At 42.1% G+C, this 23,913-nt stretch overlaps 1 protein-coding gene across 2 annotated transcripts in view; it reads left to right on the top strand.

Moving 5' to 3' along the window:
• The window catches only part of LOC138664204 (ABC-type organic anion transporter ABCA8-like), a 141,097-nt gene that overhangs the window by 12,191 nt on the left and 104,993 nt on the right, over positions 1-23,913 (top strand). Inside the window, exons 3-9 of one of the 2 annotated variants that reach the window (XM_069750698.1) lie at positions 5,593-5,806; positions 17,664-17,819; positions 17,929-18,029; positions 20,100-20,326; positions 20,446-20,584; positions 22,295-22,480; positions 22,924-23,071. In XM_069750698.1, the coding sequence (XP_069606799.1) occupies positions 5,593-5,806; positions 17,664-17,819; positions 17,929-18,029; positions 20,100-20,326; positions 20,446-20,584; positions 22,295-22,480; positions 22,924-23,071 (1,171 nt within the window). The remainder of the gene's footprint in view (positions 1-5,592; positions 5,807-17,663; positions 17,820-17,928; positions 18,030-20,099; positions 20,327-20,445; positions 20,585-22,294; positions 22,481-22,923; positions 23,072-23,913) is intronic. The other variant, XM_069750699.1, reaches the window with a different exon arrangement.

The raw sequence follows: 23,913 nt of genomic DNA, 5'->3' as shown, positions 1-23,913 counted from the left end.
AAGGCGTCACAGCATAGCGCCTGCGCAGTGGCCGCCAACTAAAGCACATCAGTGCCAGAGTCCGTCGGTGCCTAGCAACCAAGTGTATAGATGCTGCCGGAGTATAGTGCCACCTATACCTGAAATAGCCAGATCCATACAGGCGCTGTCATCCCATAATCAGAGCACCGGCGTGCTGATGCCGGGACTCACCGGCACTTGGCAACAGTGCGATGTGTGGACCATGCAAATCCACGCCCACACACAGCTGACGTGTGGTGACGTATGGCTCAGAGCGGCCAGGTCTATACAAATGCCGGCATTCTGATGCCGGAAATAGCTGGCACCTAGCAACAAGTATATACAAGGCGTCACAGCATAGCGCCTGCGCAGTGACCGCCAACCCCAGCACATCAGTGCCAAGTCCGTCAGTGCCTAGCAACCAAATGTGTAGACGCTGCCGGAGTGTAGTGCCACCTATACCTGAAATGGCCAGATCCATACAGGCGCTGTCATCCCGTAATCAGAGATGATCAGTGCAGAATAACAGATATACATAAGGACGCATCAGCACAGCGCTTGTGTAGTAATAACCAACCCGGTGTAGTATAAGTGTGGATGCACATAGTCTGCAGCCACACAAGACCAGCGTAGAAAGCAAAAAGAGATACCTAGTCAAATTCCCCATATTCAATGAAGTGTAGTGAATCAGATATTCCAAATATGGACCTGCGGTGGCTGTAATGTAATTAAAGACATGTCAGCACAGACGGCCACCTAACATTGTACAGACAAGTACAAATATCAAAAAGTCCACCCCAGCACACCCATAGGTAAACAAATAAGCATGCTGAAGTAGTAGCCCATTCATCTTGTGGAGGTGGACACCGTTAGAAATATACCCCATGTTTAATACATATAGCAACAATAGCCATCTGTCACCCACAGGGAGACAAAAATGTCAGATATTAAATGTAGCCGCGCAAATAGACCCTTTGCAGGAAAATCATGCATAGAAAAAAGGGGGTTTCCAATATACCGAAATAGACTAAATACAGACTCAAGTGTCATAAAAGCCGAGCCTAGCTATAGGACACATAAAGGATTGGCCACCGCAGCAAAAGCTGCGATGAAAATGCCCAAACATCAGTGTTATCCCCAAGGGAGGGCCAAACCCAGGGGAAACACTAACGTTAGAGTAAAGTAAAAAACACACATACTGTTAGAGCCTCGTAAGTAGTGCCCCAGCCTGCAAAATAATGCTTCTAATCCCATAGAAGGCATAGACACAATTCTAACCCTATAAGTGATGTTAAGAAGGGTAGCCTTCACCCTACTAAGAAGTGCGGCATAGAAGTCTCTAATGTACATATAAGCATTGACATACTGCTTGATTTTAAAGTTTATTATATCAGAACAACAATAGTGATAACAACCCGATAGCCTGGAGTAACCACCTATAAACACCTAATAACTCTGCCAAAGAACTATATATGCTGTCCATATAGGTAACAGTTGGAAATAGCAAATAGAAATGCAGTCCATACCTAAAAAGAGGTAGAGTTAGAGTAGTCCTGATGGAAAAAAGGAAAATACATACTAACAATATGATCCTGCAGTATCCTTAACCAAAAAGCAATGTCACATGCACTTGTAGAAGCCGGTGAACAGCAAGTCCTCATTGAGGCCTAGCGGGGCCACACAATTCAGATCAAAGATCCATTTTGACTCGCGTCTAAGCAATTCTGAAGTAATATTGCCCCCTCTGATGTTTAAAGTAACTTTCTCCAAGCCACAGATCTTAGTTCCATTCCAAAGTGAGTTGTGTTGCGTCAAGTAATGTGAAGCAACAGACGTGAGGGTCTTTCCTTTCATCTTATCCTTCTTCGCCGTCGTGATGTTCGAAAAATGTTGCTGAATTCTTTTCCTTAATTCTTGCGTTGTTTGCCCAACATAGGCCTTGGGACATGGACAAACCAAGGCATAGACCAAATTTTTGGTCTTGCAGTTGAAATATGCTCTGGGGGCAATCTGGAAAGGCAAAGAAGGTAAGGTAACATTAATATCTCCAGCTGTAAACGGACAAATGTTGCAATTACCGCATGGAAACGTGCCACGGAGATGGAATCCCCTATTTGTGCTCACAGTTGGACGCTGAAAGTGGCTATGACTAAGGCAGTCTTTCAAGTTTCGGGCTCTCCTGGCTATCAAATTGGGTCTGGGCGAGATGTGTGGTACCAATTTGGAATGGAACTAAGATCTGTGGCTTGGAGAAAGTTACTTTAAACATCAGAGGGGGCAATATTACTTCAGAATTGCTTAGACGCGAGTCAATATGGATCTTTGATCTGAATTGTGTGGCCCCGCTAGGCCTCAATGAGGACTTGCTGTTCACCGGCTTCTACAAGTGCATGTGACATTGCTTTTTGGTTAAGGATACTGCAGGATCATATTGTTAGTATGTATTTTCCTTTTTTCCATCAGGACTACTCTAACGCTACCTCTTTTTAGGTATGGACTGCATTTCTATTTGCTATTTCCAACTGTTACCTATATGGACAGCATATATAGTTCTTTGGCAGAGTTATTAGGTGTTTATAGGTGGTTACTCCAGGCTATCGGGTTGTTATCACTATTGTTGTTCTGATATAATAAACTTTATCATCAAGCAGTATGTCAATGCTTATATGTACATTAGAGACTTCTATGCCGCACTTCTTAGTAGGGTGAAGGCTACCCTTCTTAACATCACTTATAGGGTTAGAATTGTGTCTATGCCTTCTATGGGATTAGAATCACTATTTTGCAGGCTGGGGCACTACTTACGAGGCTCTAACAGTATGTGTGTTTTTTACTTTACTCTAACATTAGTGTTTCCCCTGGGTTTGGCCCTCCCTTGGGGATAACACTGATGTTTGGGCATTTTCATCGCAGCTTTTGCTGCGGTGGCCAATCCTTTATGTGTCCTATAGCTAGGCTCGGCTTTTATGACACTTGAGTCTGTATTTAGTCTATTTCGGTATATTGGAAACCCCCTTTTTTCTATGCATGATTTTCCTGCAAAGGGTCTATTTGTGCGGCTACATTTAATATCTGACATTTTTGTCTCCCTGTGGGTGACAGATGGCTATTGTTGCTATATGTATTAAACATGGGGTATATTTCTAACGGTGTCCACCTCCACAAGATGAATGGGCTACTACTTCAGCATGCTTATTTGTTTACCTATGGGTGTGCTGGGGTGGACTTTTTGATATTTGTACTTGTCTGTACAATGTTAGGTGGCCGTCTGTGCTGACATGTCTTTAATTACATTACAGCCACCGCAGGTCCATATTTGGAATATCTGATTCACTACACTTCATTGAATATGGGGAATTTGACTAGGTATCTCTTTTTGCTTTCTACGCTGGTCTTGTGTGGCTGCAGACTATGTGCATCCACACTTATACTACACCGGGTTGGTTATTACTACACAAGCGCTGTGCTGATGCGTCCTTATGTATATCTGTTATTCTGCACTGATCATCTCTGATTACGGGATGACAGCGCCTGTATGGATCTGGCCATTTCAGGTATAGGTGGCACTACACTCCGGCAGCGTCTACACATTTGGTTGCTAGGCACTGACGGACTTGGCACTGATGTGCTGGGGTTGGCGGTCACTACGCAGGCGCTATGCTGTGACGCCTTGTATATACTTGTTGCTAGGTGCCAGCTATTTCCGGCATCAGAATGCCGGCATTTGTATAGACCTGGCCGCTCTGAGCCATACGTCACCACACGTCAGCTGTGTGTGGGCGTGGATTTGCATGGTCCACACATCGCACTGTTGCCAAGTGCCGGTGAGTCCCGGCATCAGCACGCCGGTGCTCTGATTATGGGATGACAGCGCTTGTATGGATCTGGCTATTTCAGGTATAGGTGGCACTATACTCCGGCAGCGTCTATACACTTGGTTGCTAAGCACCGACGGACTCTGGCACTGATGTGCTTGGGTTGGCGGCCACTGCGCAGGCGCTATGCTGTGACGCCTTGTATATACTTGTTGCTAGGTGCCAGCTATTTCCGGTATCAGAATGCTGGCATTTGTATAGACCTGGCCGCTCTGAGCTGTACGTCACCACACGTCAGCTGTGTGTGGCCGTTGATTTGCAGGATCCACACATCGCACTGTTGCTAAGCGCCGGTGAGTTCCGGCATCAGCACGCCGGCGCCTGCGCAGCTAATACCGCTGGGCACTCTGCTTCATGAGGCTGAGGCCAATACGCACACAGCTGCATCAGATTACATCATGATCTAAGGTATTTATACATGGGCATATGTGGCGATTACTATACCCCTGATGAAGCCACCGCTGTGGCGACACGCGTAGGGTATACGCTTTTTTTGGTGCCTGTTTTCATTTAGATTGGCTTATCATACCCAATCTGCTTGTGGGGAAATGGCAAGCTAGCATGCTTTGCACTTAGGGAGCGGTTTTACTTAGAGTGCATTATTATTGCTTCATGCACTACCTGGTCTCTCTTAAGTATTTGGGCTTCCAGGGCTATTAGGTCTGTAGCCCCTTGCTTTATATAGATCTATCTATGATACTGTTCCATTAGCATTTTTTTTGTCAGCTATGCTAGCTCAATCATAGGTTGTTCTGGTTTGCTTAGAACTGTTATATTACATGCATTATATCTTTGTGTATTTTAGCACGTCTATTTTACCTCGTGTGACTCCTAGGGCATCTATTGTTTCACTATATGGCTAGCTCTGCCACTATATTAATGTATTTTTTACATATGCTGTCCATATAGGAGTCTGTTATATATTTGCATGCATGTCTATTCTTTCCCCTTTTTTGTATTGTATACAGGCACTTGCCTTATTTTAGGCATTGTTATTATCTGTTTTTAGATGTTTTTAATTTTTTGTCCTGTATTTCACCTTAATAAAAGCTGTGTTTTTTGCACAAATCCATGCTGCCTGGTGATCCCCCTTTCTATGGCCTTTGCTGCTTCTCTTTTTTTCTTGTACATGTGTATATTCTAAGATCAGGGTTGGATCCCAGTGTTTTATATTCTGTGGTGCCCCCATAGTACATTTTCTCAACAAGTATACTCGCTCATCACTAAAAACTACAGCTCGCCACGCAAAAGAGCAAGTTCTCTTACAGCTCAGTTGATGTAGAAATTAAAAATGTATGCGTCTCGGAAAATGGCGACACAAAGTAATTTTTTTTTAAAGTTCTGAATTCTTTTAACCAGTAATATAAAAAATAAACTATACAAGTATGTTATCACCATAATAGTGCTCATATGAAGAATCATGTTAACAGGTAATTTGGTAGGGCCCTGCCAGGACCTTCTTCCTCCACCTCCACTGTCACATTTGTGGACACTTGGGCATGGCCAGTCCCGTGCATTGGGGACACATCATCCAGTGGGAGGCATGAGAGATGTGGTGGTGGAAGGGTACTAACAATGATTGATCAGGACATCACACAGGCCTGTGGGCAGAGAAGAGGGATGGGAAACCAGGGTGCATCAACATGAGATATGGTCTTGATTTAGCCGGATGATTACTTTTATCGGGCATCTATAGCGTTTTGTGTTTTTGTTTCAGGAATGGATGCAGAACTTGGCATTTGTATTGTTGATGCTGGCTTTAATCAGCATTGGGGAACATCGTTCGTTGGAGAGCATACGGCACTCCCCTGCACAGGAGTTCGGGGCATTGGATGGAATTAACAGTTCCAACATTACGGTCGGATATGTCCGTAGTCCTCCGTCCACCAGAGAGATCATGGAGAAGGTGGCTGCGAGTAGCATAGTACCAGGTAGGTGCACAGAAAGCACAAAGGCAGAATTTGGATTTCATTTTAAAATACAATTCCAAAAATAAAAAAGTGGACACCTGTAAAGATAAATGATAGAAGCTCGGCTGCCAGAAGCTGCTCCAACATAGAAACAAGAGAATACCTCCGTGGTATGCTGCAGGTTACATTGCTTGCAGTAGAGAGCCATAGGGACTGGTATATGGGCTGCACACCCCGGTCTGCTGTATGCCATCAGGCCTTAGACTACATTCACTCGGTGCAGGTACATGGCAATGAATAAAAAAACCCTCAGTTTACCTGGACCTTTTTGCTATGACCATAAGGCTACGTTCCCATGATGAATTTTTGGTGAGTTTTTGATGCTGCATATTTTTGAAAAAAATGCAAGTAACCTAACTTGATGGGTGCAGAATATCAAAAACTCACCAAGAAGCTCATCGTGGGAACGTAGCAAGTTTGTTCACATGTCTAAGCATTAGGGTGTATCTACTTGAGATATTTTCTTTGTGGTTTACCCTATTTTTAATGATTCTGATGCAAATTTGCCACAGTTTGTAGCCATATTATGCTTTTCTGCAGAGATTTTTGCAAAATTGTAGCAAAGCACCACCAATCTGCAGTGATTTTGCAAAAAATGTGGCAAAAAAAAACCACATATTGGAAATTAACCAGTGGATGATTTTGCCATGGTACTGACAAATCTACTTTTTTTTTTCATCATTTGACCACACCATCAACCTGTCCATCCCTCATAGGACTGGCGCATTATAACACCAGGTCTTACTACTCTTCAAGTTTTGATGAAAAATTCCTGTAGATCTTAAAAGGAAATCGCCAGTCTCAACAGGGAGTTCTGTTCATAGTGCAACTTTCTATTGTATACGGGTTATATTCATGTAATGTGATTGCATGTGATGGGCACCTATAATTGTGTGCTCTACACAAAGGACACTATTACATGTAGTCATTACACATACATTGTTTTATTGAACGGTCAACATTTTGGCTAGAGAGTCTTTGATTTTTAATAGACATCCACTCCGCATCGATTTCCAAGCAAGAGGCATGATAACCGGTATCCTTCAGCAATGCAGTGCGTCAATGCTTGTTTTTATGTTTTCACCATACGATCATCTTCTCCACATTTTTGGCACTTTGTGAATATAGTTCAACACTCTATCCATGTCCATTAAGTATGTAGTGGACTTCCGTCATCGCTGGGTGACCGGTCACATATATCTTTTGATAAGCTGTTAAAGAGCGAGTCTTGGCCATCATTGTCCTTAAGTATTAAGGGTCTACTCTACATCCATTTTGGTGCACATGTAGTGTCTCAAAAACATTTAGAAATTGAGAGATCTATTTTATTAAGTCTTTAAAACTTTCCATACTTGAAGTTTTAGTTAAGTCGTACGTCATAGTCTTTCATCTTTCACCATGTTTGTGCTCTTGGCAAATTTTTCTACTATTGTGTTTGGACACCACGGTATTGTCTGAGGAGAGACAGATGCTGACCATCTCCTCTATGCGGATAAAAATAGCTTCTTCCAACAAGTACTTGCCAGAAAAGTGGTCTACTCCTCCGATATAAGCTGGGCTCTGTTTTGAGCTTTTACCAGTCCAAGAGGAGTTTCCTGAGGTCTGTCCATGATCTGGACCATTGTGTTTGGACACAACATGTATTGTCTGAGGAGATACAGGTGCTGTCAATCTCCTCTATGCAGAAAAAGCTTCTTCCAACAGATACCTGCCAGAAGAGCGGTCTACTCCTCGGATATAAGCTGGGCTCTTTGCTGAGCTTTTTCCAGTCCAAGAGGAGTTTGCTGAGGTCTGTCCATGATCTGGACAATTGTGTTTGGACACAACATGCATTGTCTGAAGAGATACAGGTGTTGTCAATCTCCTCTATGCGGAAAAAGTTTCTTCCAACAGATAGAGAGGTCTACTCTCTATCTTTGTCTATTAGCAATAAAGGTACACTTTGGTGCACATTGAGCTTGTAAAGTCTCGAAAATGTGCCATAAAAACACATAACCGACCTCACCATCATCACATAGTCTTTGGGTACAGTCACTAATGATTGGCCAAGTGGCTGACCCTGTTAATAAAAGTCTCTAAAACTTTCTGTACTGGTAATTTTAGTAGAGTTGTCTCCATAGTTTTTTTTCTATCTCTCCCTGTCTGTGCTCTTGGCACTTTTTGGGAGCAACCTAAATGTACACAATAGGAACACTCCTGTGGAGGGACAGGTACGAGCTTATTACCCTGGTGCCATCCTTCTCTATACTGAAATGGCTTCTTCCAGCAGGAAACTGCTAGAAGAGCGGTCTACTCCTCTTGATATAAGCTGGGCTCTGTGCTGAGCTTTTTCCAGTGTAGGAGGAGTTTGCTGAGGTCTGTCCATGGTCCACAACATATGGACAAGACAATATATGAGCCAGCAATTTCTTTTATAGTAGGCATCTGCCTGAAAAACAGTGTACTCCTCAGTCTCTGAGGCGTTTGCAGTCTATGATCTACAACATATGGGTAAGACAATATATGGACTACGAATCCAATTTGCAATAAGTATTTGGGAATGAGTTAAGCTGCTACGTTGTTCATCCATGCAGACGGGACTCCTGATTGAGTTATGTCCGCAACACGATGACTTGGAAGCGATGGATGCTAAAGATGGCTGTAGTATAGATAGTCATAGTCGTGGTGGTTCCTGGAGAACCGATAAGCGGATTTCTTCTCATCACCTCCAGTTGTTGGACCAGTTTTAGTAGCCAGTCTCTAGTCCTCTCTTTCCATCCGTGTTGATCATGTGTCTACCATATGTCATAAATCCCGGGAGCCGGTACATCTGACATCCATAAAGGTTTCTTGCCAATGTTGGAGGCAGCGGTTTGTGCCCCACCTGCACGAGCATCTTCACATACATGAAGGTGTGAGACACAAGAGTGAGACTGGAGTCCAGAAGTAGCTGCTTAGCCGGGTCCATTCTCTCCAAAGCGTCCAGACAATATCGCTCCTCCATGTCAATTCCTCTTTGCGTCTATTCCAAACATCATTACGACCAAGCTGTGATGTCATAAACACCAAGTTCCAAAGATGTCCTCTGCAGCTCGTGTAGGGTGATGCCATCACTTCAGAGCCAGCCATGGTAGTAACCATGGAAACTTAGCACATGTAATGTCACCAAGCTTCTGTAGAAACAGATCTAACCAAGAAACCTCTGGATTGTTAACAACTGGGCAGATGACGATGCAAAATTTGTTTTCTGCCATTTTATTATTTTAGGAGGAATTAGTCTTAAAGGGGTTTTTGTATCACTTTAATAAATATAGAATTACACAATAATGTATTTAACCATTTCATGACTGTCTGATTTTGTTTTTGTCTTTGTGAGTTCGATTTTTCCTTCCCTTCTTCCAGGAGTCATACCTTTTTTTTTTTTTTTTTTGTCTCTGCATCAACGTATAAGGGGTTTTTTTGTGTGGAGACGAGTTGTAGATGTGAATGACACCATTACCATCTAATGTACTGAAAAACAGAGAGAAAAAATCCAAGTGGAGTGAAATGGTGGAAACAAAATACAATTCCACCATGTTTATTTTTATTTTATTTTTAAACCGTTCATCTTTCCAGCGATACCAAGCTTGAATGTTCTTTTTAGTATTTTAGTGGTTACAAAAATTTCAGAACTTGGTAAAAAAATGTACTTTGTTTTACCATTTGTGTGTGTGTGTGTGGGTACATGTTTTTTTATACCCCGAGATGACATTTTTATTGGTACCATTTTGTGGTACATTTGACATGTTCGTGGAAGCGCAGTGAACAAAAAACACATACCTGGCTTTTTGATATTGTTTTTTTTTCTGTTCAGCATGTAACATGTGGTTTAAATAATTTTATATGTTCATGTTTAAGTACAGGGCAATATCGAACATGTTTACATATTTTTTTATTTCTTAATTTTTGAGCATAGAAAAGGTGGGTAATTTAAAATTTTATGTTTTTTAAAATATTTCTAAAATATTTTTTACATTTTTTTGGTCCTTTGGGACTTGAACCTATGATTGCTTATACTATACTTGTTCGATCGCCTATACTACTGTATATACTGCATAATATTATGAAATTGGACAATTCCGGTCATGTCTATGCAAACAACCCCTTTATACAGGTCCTTCTCAAAAAATTAGCATATAGTGTTAAATTTCATTATTTACCATAATGTAATGATTACAATTAAACTTTCATATATTATAGATTCATTATCCACCAACTGAAATTTGTCAGGTCTTTTATTGTTTTAATACTGATGATTTTGGCATACAACCCCTGATAACCCAAAAAACCTGTCTCAATAAATTAGCATATTTCACCCATCCAATCAAATAAAAGTGTTTTTTAATAACAAACAAAAAAAACCATCAAATAATAATGTTCAGTTATGCACTCAATACTTGGTCGGGAATCCTTTGGCAGAAATGACTGCTTCAATGCGGCGTGGCATGGAGGCAATCAGCCTGTGACACTGCTGAGATGTTATGGAGGCCCAGGATGCTTCAATAGCGGCCTTAAGCTCATCCAGAGTGTTGGGTCTTGCGTCTCTCAACTTTCTCTTCACAATATCCCACAGATTCTCTATGGGGTTCAGGTCAGGAGAGTTGGCAGGCCAATTGAGCACAGTAATACCATGGTCAGTAAACCATTTACCAGTGGTTTTGGCACTGTGAGCAGGTGCCAGGTCGTGCTGAAAAATGAAATCTTCATCTCCATAAAGCATTTCAGCCGATGGAAGCATGAAGTGCTCCAAAATCTCCTGATAGCTAGCTGCATTGACCCTGCCCTTGATGAAACACAGTGGACCAACACCAGCAGCTGACATGGCACCCCACACCATCACTGACTGTGGGTACTTGACACTGGACTTCAGGCATTTTGGCATTTCCTTCTCCCCAGTCTTCCTCCAGACTCTGGCACCTTGATTTCCGAATGACATGCAAAATTTGCTTTCATCAGAAAAAAGTACTTGGGACCACTTAGCAACAGTCCAGTGCTGCTTCTCTGTAGCCCAGGTCAGGCGCCTCTGCCGCTGTTTATGGTTCAAAAGTGGCTTTACCTGGGGAATGCGGCACCTGTAGCCCATTTCCTGCACACGCCTGTGCACGGTGGCTCTGGATGTTTCCACACCAGACTCAGTCCACTGCTTCCTCAGGTTCCCCAAGGTCTGGAATCGGTCCTTCTCCACAATCTTCCTCAGGGTCCGGTCTCCTCTTCTCGTTGTACAGCGTTTTCTGCCACATTGTTTCCTTCCAACAGACTTACCATTGAGGTGCCTTGATACAGCACTCTGGGAACAGCCTATTTGTTGAGAAATTTCTTTCTGGGTCTTACCCTCTTGCTTGAGGGTGTCAATGATGGCCTTCTTGACATCTGTCAGGTCGCTAGTCTTACCCATGATGGGGGTTTTGAGTAATGAACCAGGCAGGGAGTTTATAAAAGCCTCAGGTATCTTTTGCATGTGTTTAGAGTTAATTAGTTGATTCAGAAGATTAGGGTAATAGGTCGTTTAGAGAACCTTTTCTTGATATGCTAATTTATTGAGACAGGTTTTTTGGGTTATCAGGAGTTGTATGCCAAAATCATCAGTATTAAAACAATAAAAGACCTGACAAATTTCAGTTGGTGGATAATGAATCTATAATATATGAAAGTTTAATTGTAATCATTACATTATGGTAAATAATGAAATTTAACACTATATGCTAATTTTTTGAGAAGGACCTGTATCATACACATTAGTCCTTCAACTTAATAATAATATAAAGGTCTTACATAGAGCAGAGAGCGGCTATAAAAATCATGTAATGCTCTGTAGGACCCAGCAGACGTATTGCTATGAGACCTCAAAGCCAATGTCCAAAGATACCTTATAAGAAAACTTCTCATCAGAAAGTGACCTATTGTTTTATGATACTTAAACATATTTTGGTGATTTTTTTTTATTTAGTTTTCTATATAATATATATATATATTTAAAAATAATAATAAAAAAGTCCTGAAATTTTGCAGTGTTTACTCTGAGCATTAACCTCGTAATATGTATAATTTCCCTGCTGTCATCAAATTCCCTAAATATAGATAGTACAGGATCAACCATTCACAGTAGTTGATGGTCACATTTCACTTTTTCCCCCTTCTAGCACAGTGACTTGTGCACAGATTACTGAGCATGCCCATAACACATTTACATACAAGTCAGTGGGTCATCTCATTATCACAAACATGATTACAATGACTGATATCTCTGTACACAGTAGATAACACAGGATCCACCATTCAAAATAAGTGATGTTACAGCTCACCTCCTCCTCCTAATAACATCTCTATATACAGTGAATATCACATGTTAACCATTCACCTCCTGTACAATGACTGATAACACCTCTATATACAGTAAATAATATAGGATCCACCATTCACAATAGGTGATATCACAGCTCGCCGCCTCCTGTACAATGACTGACAACACCTCTATACACAGTAGGTAACACATGTTGTCACAGCTCACCTTCTCCTCCTGTGCAACGACTGATTACATCTATATATACAGTGAATAACACATGATAAACCATTCACAATAGGTGATTTCACAGCTCACCTGCTTCCCCTCTCTGTAGAATAACAGATTCGAGTCCAGCGCCTGTACTCATTTATAATCTCTTTAGACCCCCACATTGGAGTAGCCTACAACTAGTGTTGTACATGGTAGGCGAGGGCTCTGTTCATCTGTTACAGATTTTGCATTGGGGTCTAGGAATGCCAAGATACTCCACTTACCTCCCATAAATCACATCAGTGATAACAAAAATGCCCCATTAAATGTCACCTGCTTAACCCAGCAGGAAGTACGGTGGCGTCTAAAAATCACTAAAATTGACAAATCTCCGGGCCCGGATGGGATACACCCCCGAGTACTGCAGGAATTACTGTAAGTACAGTCATTGATAGACCATCATTTTTAATCTTTAAAAACTCCATAATAACAGGGTCTGTACCACAGCACTGGCGTATAGCAAATGTGGTGCCAATATTCAAAAAGGGGACAAAAACTGAACTCAGAAATTATAGGCCAATAAGTTTAACCTCTACTGTGGGTAAAATCCTGGAGGGCATTCTAAGGGATGCTATACTGGAGTATCTGAAGAGGAATAACCTCATGACCCAGTATCAGCACGGGTTTACTAGGGACCGTTCATGTCAGACTAATCTGATCAGTTTCTATGAAGAGGTAAGTACCGGACTGGACCAAGGGAACCCAGTGGACGTAGTGTATATGGACTTTTCAAAAGCTTTTGATACAGTGCCACACAAAAGGTTGATACATAAAATGAGAATAATGGGGATAGGGAAAAATATATGTAAGTGGGTTAAGAGCTGGCTCAGGGATAGGAAACAAAGGGTGGTTATTAATGGAGCATACTCGGACTGGGTCGCAGGTAGCAGTGGGGTACCACAGGGGTCAGTATTGGGCCCTCTTTTTTGAACCTATTTATTAATGACCTTGTAGGGGACATACAGAGTAGAATTTCAATATTTTGAGATGACACTAAACTGCAGGGTAATCAATACAGAGGAGGACAATTTTATATTACAGGATGATTTATGTAAATTAGAATCTTGGGCTGATAAATGGCAAATGAGCTTTAATGGGGATAAATGTAAGGTCATGCAATTGGGTAGAAGTAATAAGATGTATAATTATGTGCTTAATTCTAAAACTCTGAGCAAAACCGTCAATGAAAAAGACCTCGGTGTATGGGTGGATGACAAACTCACATTTAGTGGCTGTAATGAATGGAAACGGAGGCACAGAAGGTGAAGTTCACATTTGTTTTTATTGAAGTTTAGCATGGAACCTTGGGACCACAGTCCGGGGGGTTCCGAAGGGGGCGTGACTACGTGAGCCCCAGACACCCGTAGTATGTCCCCTCGAACAAGGTCAGAATGGAATGCCTGGCGGACACGGGTGCGGCCTCTAGTTAGACCCCGGACTCGTGGCAGCTGTCCCAGTGGAACAGGTGGACAAGCAGGATTAGCAGAAGACATGGAGCTAACCAGGTGATACCTGGTGTACGGGTAAGAGCTGGTACCGGCGAGTCTGGCGTTGTCCGGAGAGGAGGATGACTGACTGTCAGGACGAGATGGGATTGAGTTGATAGAACAGATGTCGTCCAGGATAGCCCGGTAGCAGGTAGCTGATGATCTGTGGAGACAGACAGTATAAGCGGAGTACTGGCAGAGAACTTCAGAAACAGAAGCACGTGCTGACAGGAACCGGAAGTAAGCAACAGTGGATACTTGTTGCTTCGGCACCTTCTCTATGGTCGAGGGGCTAGAAATAGTGATCATTAACATGCCATTGGTCAGAAGTACTTTTTGGAAAATGAGTGCTGTCTCTTTAAGAGACCGAGAGTGAGCGCGCGTGTGCGCGACCTAAGCACTCTGCCCGGGAACCTGCTGGCTGCGTACTGTATCCATGGCAGAGGCTGTATCCGGACAGCGTGGAGCCGGCACAGAGCGGGAGTCCCAACGGGGACCCCGTGAAGGGACAGGGGTTGGACCGGGTGTAACAGTGGTCAGTGTCAGGCAGCTGCTACAAAGGCAAATAAAATAATGGGATGCATTAAAAGAGGCATAGATGCTCATGAGGAGAACATAATTTTAGCTCTATACAAGTCACTAGTTCGACCACACTTAGAATACGGTGTACAGTTCTGGTCTCCAGTGTATAAGAAAGACATAGCTGAACTAGAGCGGGTGCAGAGAAGAGCGACCAAGGTTATTAGAGGACTGGGGGGTCTGCAATACCAAGATAGCTTATTACACTTGGGGCTATTTAGTTTGGAAAAACGAAGGCTAAGGGGTGATCTTATTTTAAATGTATAAATATATCAGGGGACAGTACAAAGACCTTTCTGATGATCTTTTTAATCATAGACCTGAGACAGGGACAAGGGGGCATCCTCTATGTCTGGAGGAAAGAAGGTTTAAGCATAATAACAGACGCAGATTATTTACTATAAGAGCAGTGAGACTATGGAACTCTCTGCCATATGATGTTGTAATGAGTGATTCACTACTAAAATTTAAGAGGAGACTGGATTCCTTTCTTGAAAAGTATAATGTTACAGGTTATATATATTAGATTCTTTGATCCAGGGAACTAGTCTGATTGCCATATGTGGAGTTGGGAAGGACCCATTCAGATGGAGACGTTTATTCTCAGCGAGGTAAGGCAAGCGTAGGACCTGGTATAAGAGAGATGCCGTAAAGAGGCTACCAGGTACACATAAAATTGGCCATTTTTATGCGCTAAAAGCTCTCATTTTTCATATTTCTAGTGCAGTAATGCAGTTCAAATTTCGTGTTTTCAAGTTTGGAAGTTTTAGCACTGCAGTGTGCTGCCTTATTTACTTAACTATATACGAGTTGGCGACTCTAGGTTCAGCACCTGTTCACACTGAGTCTATGTTTGGATGTGCAGGTCAGGTTTTTGAAATGTATTCTCTAGCCTTCTGATCGTGCACTCCGCCTCCTAGCTTCAGGTGTTTTAATTACAGCAGGTCCAATACCCCTCCACAGAGAGAGAGAATTTTAGTCTAAGAAGAGGTTTCACATGCACCCATTCAGATGGAGACGTTTATTCTCAGCGAGGTAAGGCAAGCGTAGGACCTGGTATAAGAGAGATGCCGTAAAGAGGCTACCAGGTACACATAAAATTGGCCATTTTTATGCGCTAAAAGCTCTCATTTTTCATATTTCTAGTGCAGTAATGCAGTTCAAATTTCGTGTTTTCAAGTTTGCATGTTTTAACGCTGCAGTGTGCTGCCTTATTTACTTAACTATAAACTGTAGTGAAACACTTGGGGGTTCAAAGCTCTCACAACACATCTAGATGAGTTCCTTAGGGGGTCTAATTTCCAAAATGGTGTCACTTGTGGGGGGTTTCTACTGTTTAGGTACATTAGGGGCTCTGCAAACGCAATGTGACGCCTGCAGACCATTCCATCTAAGTCTGCATTCCAAATGGCGCTCCTTCCCTTCTGAGCCCTCCCATGTGTCCAAACGGTGGTTCTCTCCCACATATGGGGTATCAGCGCACTCAGGACAAATTGAACCACAACTTTTGGGGTCCAATTTCTCCTGTTAACCTCGGGAAAATACAAAACTGGGGGCTAAAAAATAATTTTTGTGGGAAAAAATTTTAGTTTTATTTTTACGGCTCTGCATTATAAACTTCTGTGAAGCCCTTGGTGGGTCAAAGCGCTCACCACACATCTAGATAAGTTCCTTAGGGGGTCTACTTTCCAAAATGGGGTCACTTGTGGGGGGTTTCAATGTTTAGGCACATCAGTGGCTCTCCAAACTCAACATGGCGTCCCGTCTCAATTCCTGTCAATTTTGCATTGAAAAGTCAAACGGCGCTCCTTCCCTTCCGAGCTCTCCCATGCGCCCAAACAGTGGTTTACCCCCACATATGGGGTATCAGCGTACTCAGGACAAATTGTACAACAACTTTTGGGGTCCAATTTCTTCTCTTACCCTTGGGAAAATAAAAAATTGGGGGCAAAAAGATAATTTTTGTGAAAAAATATGATTTTTTATTTTTACGGTTCCGCGTTATAAACTTCTGTGAAGCACTTGGTGGGTCAAAGTGCTCACCACACCTCTAGATAAGTTCCTTAGGGGGTCTACTTTCCAAAATGGTGTCACTTGTAGGGGGTTTCAATGTTTAGGCACATCAGTGGCTCTCCAAACTCAACATGGCGTCCCGTCTCAATTCCTGTCAATTTTGCATTGAAAAGTCAAACGGCGCTCCTTCGCTTCCGAGCTCTGTCATGCGCCCAAACAGTGATTTACCCCCACATATGGGGTATCGGTGTACTCAGGACAAATTGTACAACAACTTTTGGGGTCCATTTTCTTCTGTTACCCTTGGTAAAATAAAACAAATTGGAGCTGAAGTAAATTTTTGTGAAATGTTAAATGTTCATTTTTATTTAAACATTCCAAAAATTCCTGTGAAGCACCAGAAGGTTAATAAACTTCTTGAATATGGTTTTGAGCACCTTGAGGGGTGCAGTTTTTAGAATGGTGTCACACTTGGGTATTTTCTATCATATAGACTCAAAATGACTTCAAATGAGATGTGGTCCCTAAAAAAAATGGTGTTGTAAAAATGAGAAATTGCTGGTCAACTTTTAACCCTTATAACTCCCTAACAAAAAAAATTTGTTTCCAAAATTGTGCTGATGTAAAGTAGACATGTGGGAAATGTTACTTATTAAGTATTTTGTGTGACATATTTCTGTGATTTAATTGCATAAAAATTCAAAGTTGGGAAAATTGCAAAATTTTCAAAATTTTCGCCAAATTTCCGTTTTTTTCACAAATAAACGCAGGTAATATCAAATAAATTTTATCACTATCATGAAGTACAATATGTCATGAGAAAACAATATCAGAATCACTGGGATCCGTTGAAGCGTTCCAGAGTTATAACCTCATAAAGGGACAGTGGTCAGAATTGTAAAAATTGGCCCGGTCATTAACGTGCAAACCACCCTTGGGGGTAAAGGGGTTAATAACTATATTACTATGTGACTATTTAAAGGGACTACCCATGAATGCACAATGACATGTTAAATATATTTCCAGATTACACAGTACGTATACAGTAGAAACATTTAGTGCCCCAATGATTGCAGGATTAGGTTATGGTGGACAGTGGTAGTCACAGGGTCCTTCCTGACCTTTTGTTTCATATCAGCCTTTTTGTTTGTTTCTTTCTTTCTTTCAGCAGAGAATTTTGTAGAATTTGAAGATGAAAGCGAATTACTGGATGCCATAAGCAGGAACCTGACGGTGGCCGTTATCTTCCAGGACTCATTCCGCTATCATATCAGATACAACATGGCTGATATCGTCCTTCCCAATGAATACCTCTCACGCATGGGTAAAGGAATCATTCATTGATTAGTCATTAATCAGGGCCTCAGTTTCTCATTTGGCAATCCAGTCAGGTCTGTTTTTTTCAGTGATGGACAGCTACTTTCTTTTTGCAGGATTCTGTGATACACCAGAGTCAGAGTACTGCGTTCCCTTTCAGTATTGGAAAAGCGGATTCATCTCACTGCAAGCAAGTATCGACTCCTCCATCATTGAAGTGAGTGGAGTTTGTTTGTTGTTTTTTAGAAGGTTTTGGGTTGCTTTAACAGTATGTTTTATTTCTGACTTTCCCTGTATCTCGGGCTGATATATTATGCCCAAGTCCACGTAAACATGTTCCTGGGACGCTTTGTCTCATTGGGCCTTTATTTTCGCACGTTTTTATTGTTTTCACCTTTTTTCAGTTGCACCTTTTACTTCTTTTTCCATTTACATCTTTTTATTTGTTTTAGCCTGTTTGTTTTTCAATGTTTATCAATTTGGGTGATGTTTTCGGCTAATTCATTGATTGTGACTCTTTAAAAAGTTGCAAAATTTAAGTTTTTTTCTGCAAGCAAATCTGCTCTCTTGGCACTAAAGAAGCTGGTTTCAAAAAGCATGTTTTGCTGCATTTTTCAGGATCCCAAAGTTCGTATTTGCTTCCACCACAGAAGCATGAACACAGTTCACCAATGCAAGACATATGTGAAACCATAAAAACATTTTTGGAAAAAAAAGGGCAAATTGATCAAATTATTTAGTGGAAAAAAATTTTTTGTCTGATAAAATAGTGACTATGCTGAACAAAAAAGTTTGTAAGTGTTCATGAAAAGATACACAAGTACAAATATAAGAGCAGGGAGAGGTGAAGTAGATGGGAATAGTTTGCAGAGTTCTTAGGACACTGTTTACTTTTACACTTTGGTCAGTCCTTGAGTTGATCAGGTATTGTTCAATTTCACTGCACACCTTTGTCAGCTAATGCTTACTTTTCACACTTCACTAAACTGCACTAATCCTAGCTGCCATTCTCAGGTGAGGAGACCAAGACATTATGGGAACATCATAAATAAATGGGTTTCACATACTGCTCTTTCTGCTTTTTTTTTTTTCATTAAAAACAAAGGAAAACCTGACACCTGCGTTTTTACTACGTTTTTGCACTTACTCATTGCTTTCTGTGGGTGAAAAAACACTGAAAGAAGTGACATGCTGCAGTTTTCAAAAACGCATCAGTTTTCCAATTCAGTCAAGAAAAAAAACAATGTATGTGCATGAGATTTATGAAATCTCATAGTTTTTGCTGGTACTGTAAAATGCAGTTTAAAATTTTCAGAACAAAAGCAGCAAAAAATGGAGCATATAGGCAACATGTGAGCATAGCCTATCAGTGTCCACGTTTTCTGGCAGGTTCATGTATGACACAGATGGCAATTTGTTTTGTCCACCATGTAATACTGTATTTCATCTCCAGTGGCAGCTGTTAGGCCAGACTTAGACTTGGTGTACCATGGTCCGGGGAGATTCTGGAGGGGTGTAACTGGTGGGGTTAGACTTGGGTCCAGATCAACTCCTGGTGCTACTCCAGGATGGACACTGGAGAAGAATCGGCCAGGAACTGGTTAAACAGGAGAGATAAGGCTGGTAGGCAGATGATGAATCAGACACAGGCAGGACAGGTACAGGAACACACATCAGCCACAAGTACGGAATCACAGGTGCAGGTATGCAGGGGCAGGTTCGGGCAGATAAGGAGCAGGACTAGGCACAGGCAGGATGGATATTGGTATGGGTTCAACAGGACAGATTGGAACAGGTGCAGACAGGGAAGACCGGATCAGGCAAGCGGGACAGAGAGCATGAGTACGAGGACCTAACAATTAGCTGGCAGGATATACACGGATTGACTAAAGTTGCTAAGGCACCTCCCATTAGGGGAGGGTGCCATATATACCAGATGTCTCTCAGCTATTGGCTGGTATCGTTTTTAGCAGCACGTGCGGTGGCCCTTTTAGAGTAAGGGAGCCGCACGTGCCCTAAGCATACTCCCAGGAGATCTGCGTGCTGTGCGCAGGTCCTGGGAGCAGACAGATGCCGTGGGAGATCAGATGGGTAAGTGAATATGGCGTCATCTCTGCAGGGGGAGAGGGAGAGGACACAAGCAGGGGTGCCGGCGCTGCCCTAACACTTGGCTTTCTACGACGATCATCTCTGATCTCAGGTGGTCTCAGAACTTTTAAAAGAGGTAATTTTTAACTGCTATATTACTCCATATTAATATCGCCACAACCAATTTTATGATTTACAGATGACCACCAATCATTCTGTATGGAAAAATATGGCTTCCATCAGGGTAACCAAAATGCTGTCTCCAACTCAAATGTGGCGAAACAATCTGCACATCGGATCCTTCCTGCTCTTCATAAACTTGAGCTTCGTGTGTGTGATGTATCTCCTGTCTCTGTACGTTTCAAGGGAGCGGCGTGAGATGAAAGAGATCATGGACATGATGAGGCTGAGAAACCTTGCTTTCTGGTGAGCTGTCAAACATTATTCTCCTTAAAGGCATAACAGAATACCCCTTTAAAGGGAAATGTAGGTTTCTTTAACATGGCAAGTGTTAGTTCATTGCATTTATTGCTCTTCACCTTTAGGTTATCCTGGGCCATAATGTACACCATCTACCTGTTCATCATTGCCAATCTGATGACTCTGCTCACACAAGATTTTCTGTTTTTGCAAAGCTCCTATGGCGTGATCATGCTCTTGTTTTTCCTGTATGGTTTATCATCGGTAGGTATTATCATTCTACTAATTATTAATTACTAGGGTCTGGAACAATGTATACTTTCAACAGAGATTTTAGGTCCAAGATTCTGTACTTAGCAATTTCATAATTTACCTTTGGTAGGGATTGGAGCATGTTTTTTTGTGATACATACCTCCTCTCCAAACAACCAAAGATGTAAATGATAGAGTTTAGATCAACTTCAGTCACCATTAGGGGGAGCGATATAAGCTGTAATAATTACACCTTTTGTCTATACACTGTGATAATGCCCCTGCTTTGCCGCCATATAGCAATAGTGTCCTTCTTATGCTTCCACAATTGCAAAACTCCCATTGTGCGTTCATATAGTAATTGTGCCCCCTCTGTGCCTCCATATAGTAACAGCGCCCACCCCACTCTGTGTTGCTCCATATAGTAATAGTGCCCCATCTGTGCCTCCATATGGTAATAGTGACCCATCTGTGCCTCCACATAGTAATAGTGCCCCATCTATGCCTTTGTTTAGTAATAGTGAGCCACCTGTGCCGCCATATAGAAATAGTGCCCCCATGCCTCCATATAGTAATAATGCCCCCTTTATGCTTCCATAGGAGTGCTTTTGTGCCTCCAGAGAACTGACCTCATCTGTCCCTCCACATAGTAATAGTGCCCCTCTTTGTGCCTTCATGTATTATTAGTGCCCCCTTTGTGCCTCCATATATTAATAGCACCCCTCTCTCTCTGCCTCTATATACTAGTAGTGCCTCCTCTGCCCCTCCATGTAGTTTTTGTCATGATCCATTCCAGAGTTTAGTCCTGTCTGCTCTTTCTCCGGGCGGATCATGTCAAGGGTTAATTTTGCTCTGCCTCATTCTGGGCTCAGGTTTGCTATTTAGCTCCCAGGTATCCTGAGGGTGGTGTCAGCTATAGTTCTGCCTTCGACGTGTGAACCTGACTCTGGAAGCCCTTGATTTGTCCTGCTGTAAACCCTGACTTGTCCTGTGTCTGTTATCTCCTTCCGTCTGCCCTTTCCCAGTGTTTCTCTGTTTGTCTGTTGATCTGCTTGATTCTCCGTTTCTGACCTCCTGGCTTGGCTATTGACTCAGTTTTGGTTTGTCCCTATTTTGTACTGTATTTTGCCCATCCTGGTTTACTGATCTCTTGCTACGTCCTGACTATCCATTCTGTCTAAATCCTTTTGTACTGTCGTGCTATCTTGTGCACTGACTCGGCTTTTCTGACCACTCTCTCGCCACTTGGTGGCGTCTGTTCTGCTGCTCAGTGTGTGCAGTCTTGCCTCGCTATCAAGCTCCCCCTGGTGGAGGTTGCACTGTACTGCACTGTAGCTGCATGACAGTTTTAGTGCCTTTCACTGTGCCTCTTCATAGTAATAGCGTCCTTCTGTACTCAGGAAATAAAATCAAAGAAAATAAATACTTTCCTCACTCTTCTCCCATGATAAGTGGTGAATGCCTCTTCGACCTTTCTGCAGTCTGTGTGTTGGTCTAGGCAGCATGAAGAGGTGACCTCATTGCACTGCATGACGGCCACTATGTGATCCTGATGTCTCTCTAATCTACCACAGTTTTTAACAGTATCCACATACTGAGGACCCAATGCAGCTCACCTCCAGCACTGGGTCAAATAGGATTTGCCAGAATTGCCAGATGGGCAGCACGGCCCTTAATACTGACATAACTTATGTCACTGACAGTATTTTCATTTTTATACAGATGTGTTTCACCTTCATGCTGATCGCTCTTATCAAGAGTCCTCGAGCTACGGCCATCGCAGGGTTCTTCATCACCTTCCTCCAATCTGTCCTCAGCCTCCTCCTTCTAATGAAAGATCTCCCCAAATCTATGGAGGTGCTCCTAAGCATCTTCCCGACATTTGCCTTCTCAGTTGGGATTACACAGGTAATCTACCGAGACCCTCAGCTTAGAGTTTCCTTTATTATCATTTGTATTAAATACTGACTTCACATGATTTCTATGAGCAAAGCATTCATTAAGGGGACTTAAAGCTTTTATGAGAAGTCAGTGATAGTGTGAATGACATAATTTCTAAGCGATGTCTACCTGTATGATAACTAATTTTATGTAAAAAAACGAGTGGGATTTCCTTACAAAGTGTGTAATTCTTCATTTCTCCTGGGGTGGCACTGTAGAATATTGAACACTTGGAGCTTAAATAATCATCAATCAAAATTGATCACAGGAGATTTAAGTAATACAATTGTAGCTGACTTCATCTACCATTAGGAGCAATTCACCATAATCAGATGAACGCCACTGGTGTTCAGCCCGCTCCTGTGCTGCCACTTGTCATTGTCTGTTATGGATTTTGCTTTTTTTTTCAGACTGTATATTTGGAACGTGATTTTCGAGGTGCCCACTTCTCCAACATGATGGACAATTCCTCTCACATCCTGTTCAGCTGCATCGTTCTCATTGTGGATGCTTTTTTCTACATGATGATGACACTGTATTTCGAGAAGATTTTAGCCGGTAAATAATGTGATGTGTACATGAGACGATTTACACAAAAAGCAGAGCATTAGAGGGGTATTCCTATCTCATTTACACCAACAGGAAAAGATTGACCCCTAAAAATTGACTTGAATTTCTTTTCCTAAAAACATTAAGGACTAATAACCCACAGCACAAATACAGGCAAATAAACTGGGGTGTTTGAGCGGTGTCTGGGATCACCCAAATATTTTCAGGACGTAAATACAGTTGTGCTCAAAAGTTTACAAACCACGGCAGAATTTTTGCTTTCTTGGCTTTTTTTTCCAGAGAATGTGAATGATAACACCAAAATGTTTTCTCCACTCATGGTTAGTGGTTGGGAGAAGCCATTTATTGTCAAGCTACTGTGTTTTCTCTTTTTAAATCATAAGGACAACCCAAAACATCTAATTGACCCTGATCAAAAGTTCACATACCTGAATTCTTAATACCGTGTATTGCTTCCTCTAACATCAATGACAGCTTCTAGTCTTTTGTGGTAGTTGTGGATGAGGTTCTTTATTTTCTCAGATTTTAAAGCTGCCTACTATTCTTGGCAAAATGCCTCCAGTTCCTGTAAATTCATGGGCTGTCTAGCATGAACTCTGCACTTGAGATTTCCCCAGAGTGGCTCAATGATATTGAGGTCAGGAGACTGAGATGGCCACTCCAGAACCTTCACTTTGTTCTGCTGTAGCCAACGACAGGTCGACTTGGCCTTGTGTTTTGGATCCTTGTCATGTTGGAACGTCCAAGTAAATCCCATGCGCAGCTTCCTAGATGATGATTGCAAATTTGCCTCCAGTATTTGCTGATAACGTGCTGCATTCACCTTTCCT

This window comes from Ranitomeya imitator, chromosome 2 (genome assembly GCF_032444005.1).
Source record: "Ranitomeya imitator isolate aRanImi1 chromosome 2, aRanImi1.pri, whole genome shotgun sequence".
NCBI lineage: Eukaryota > Metazoa > Chordata > Amphibia > Anura > Dendrobatidae > Ranitomeya > Ranitomeya imitator.
Note: the sequence above shows the minus strand (reverse complement) of the source record. Positions and strands in the feature narration are given on the sequence as shown.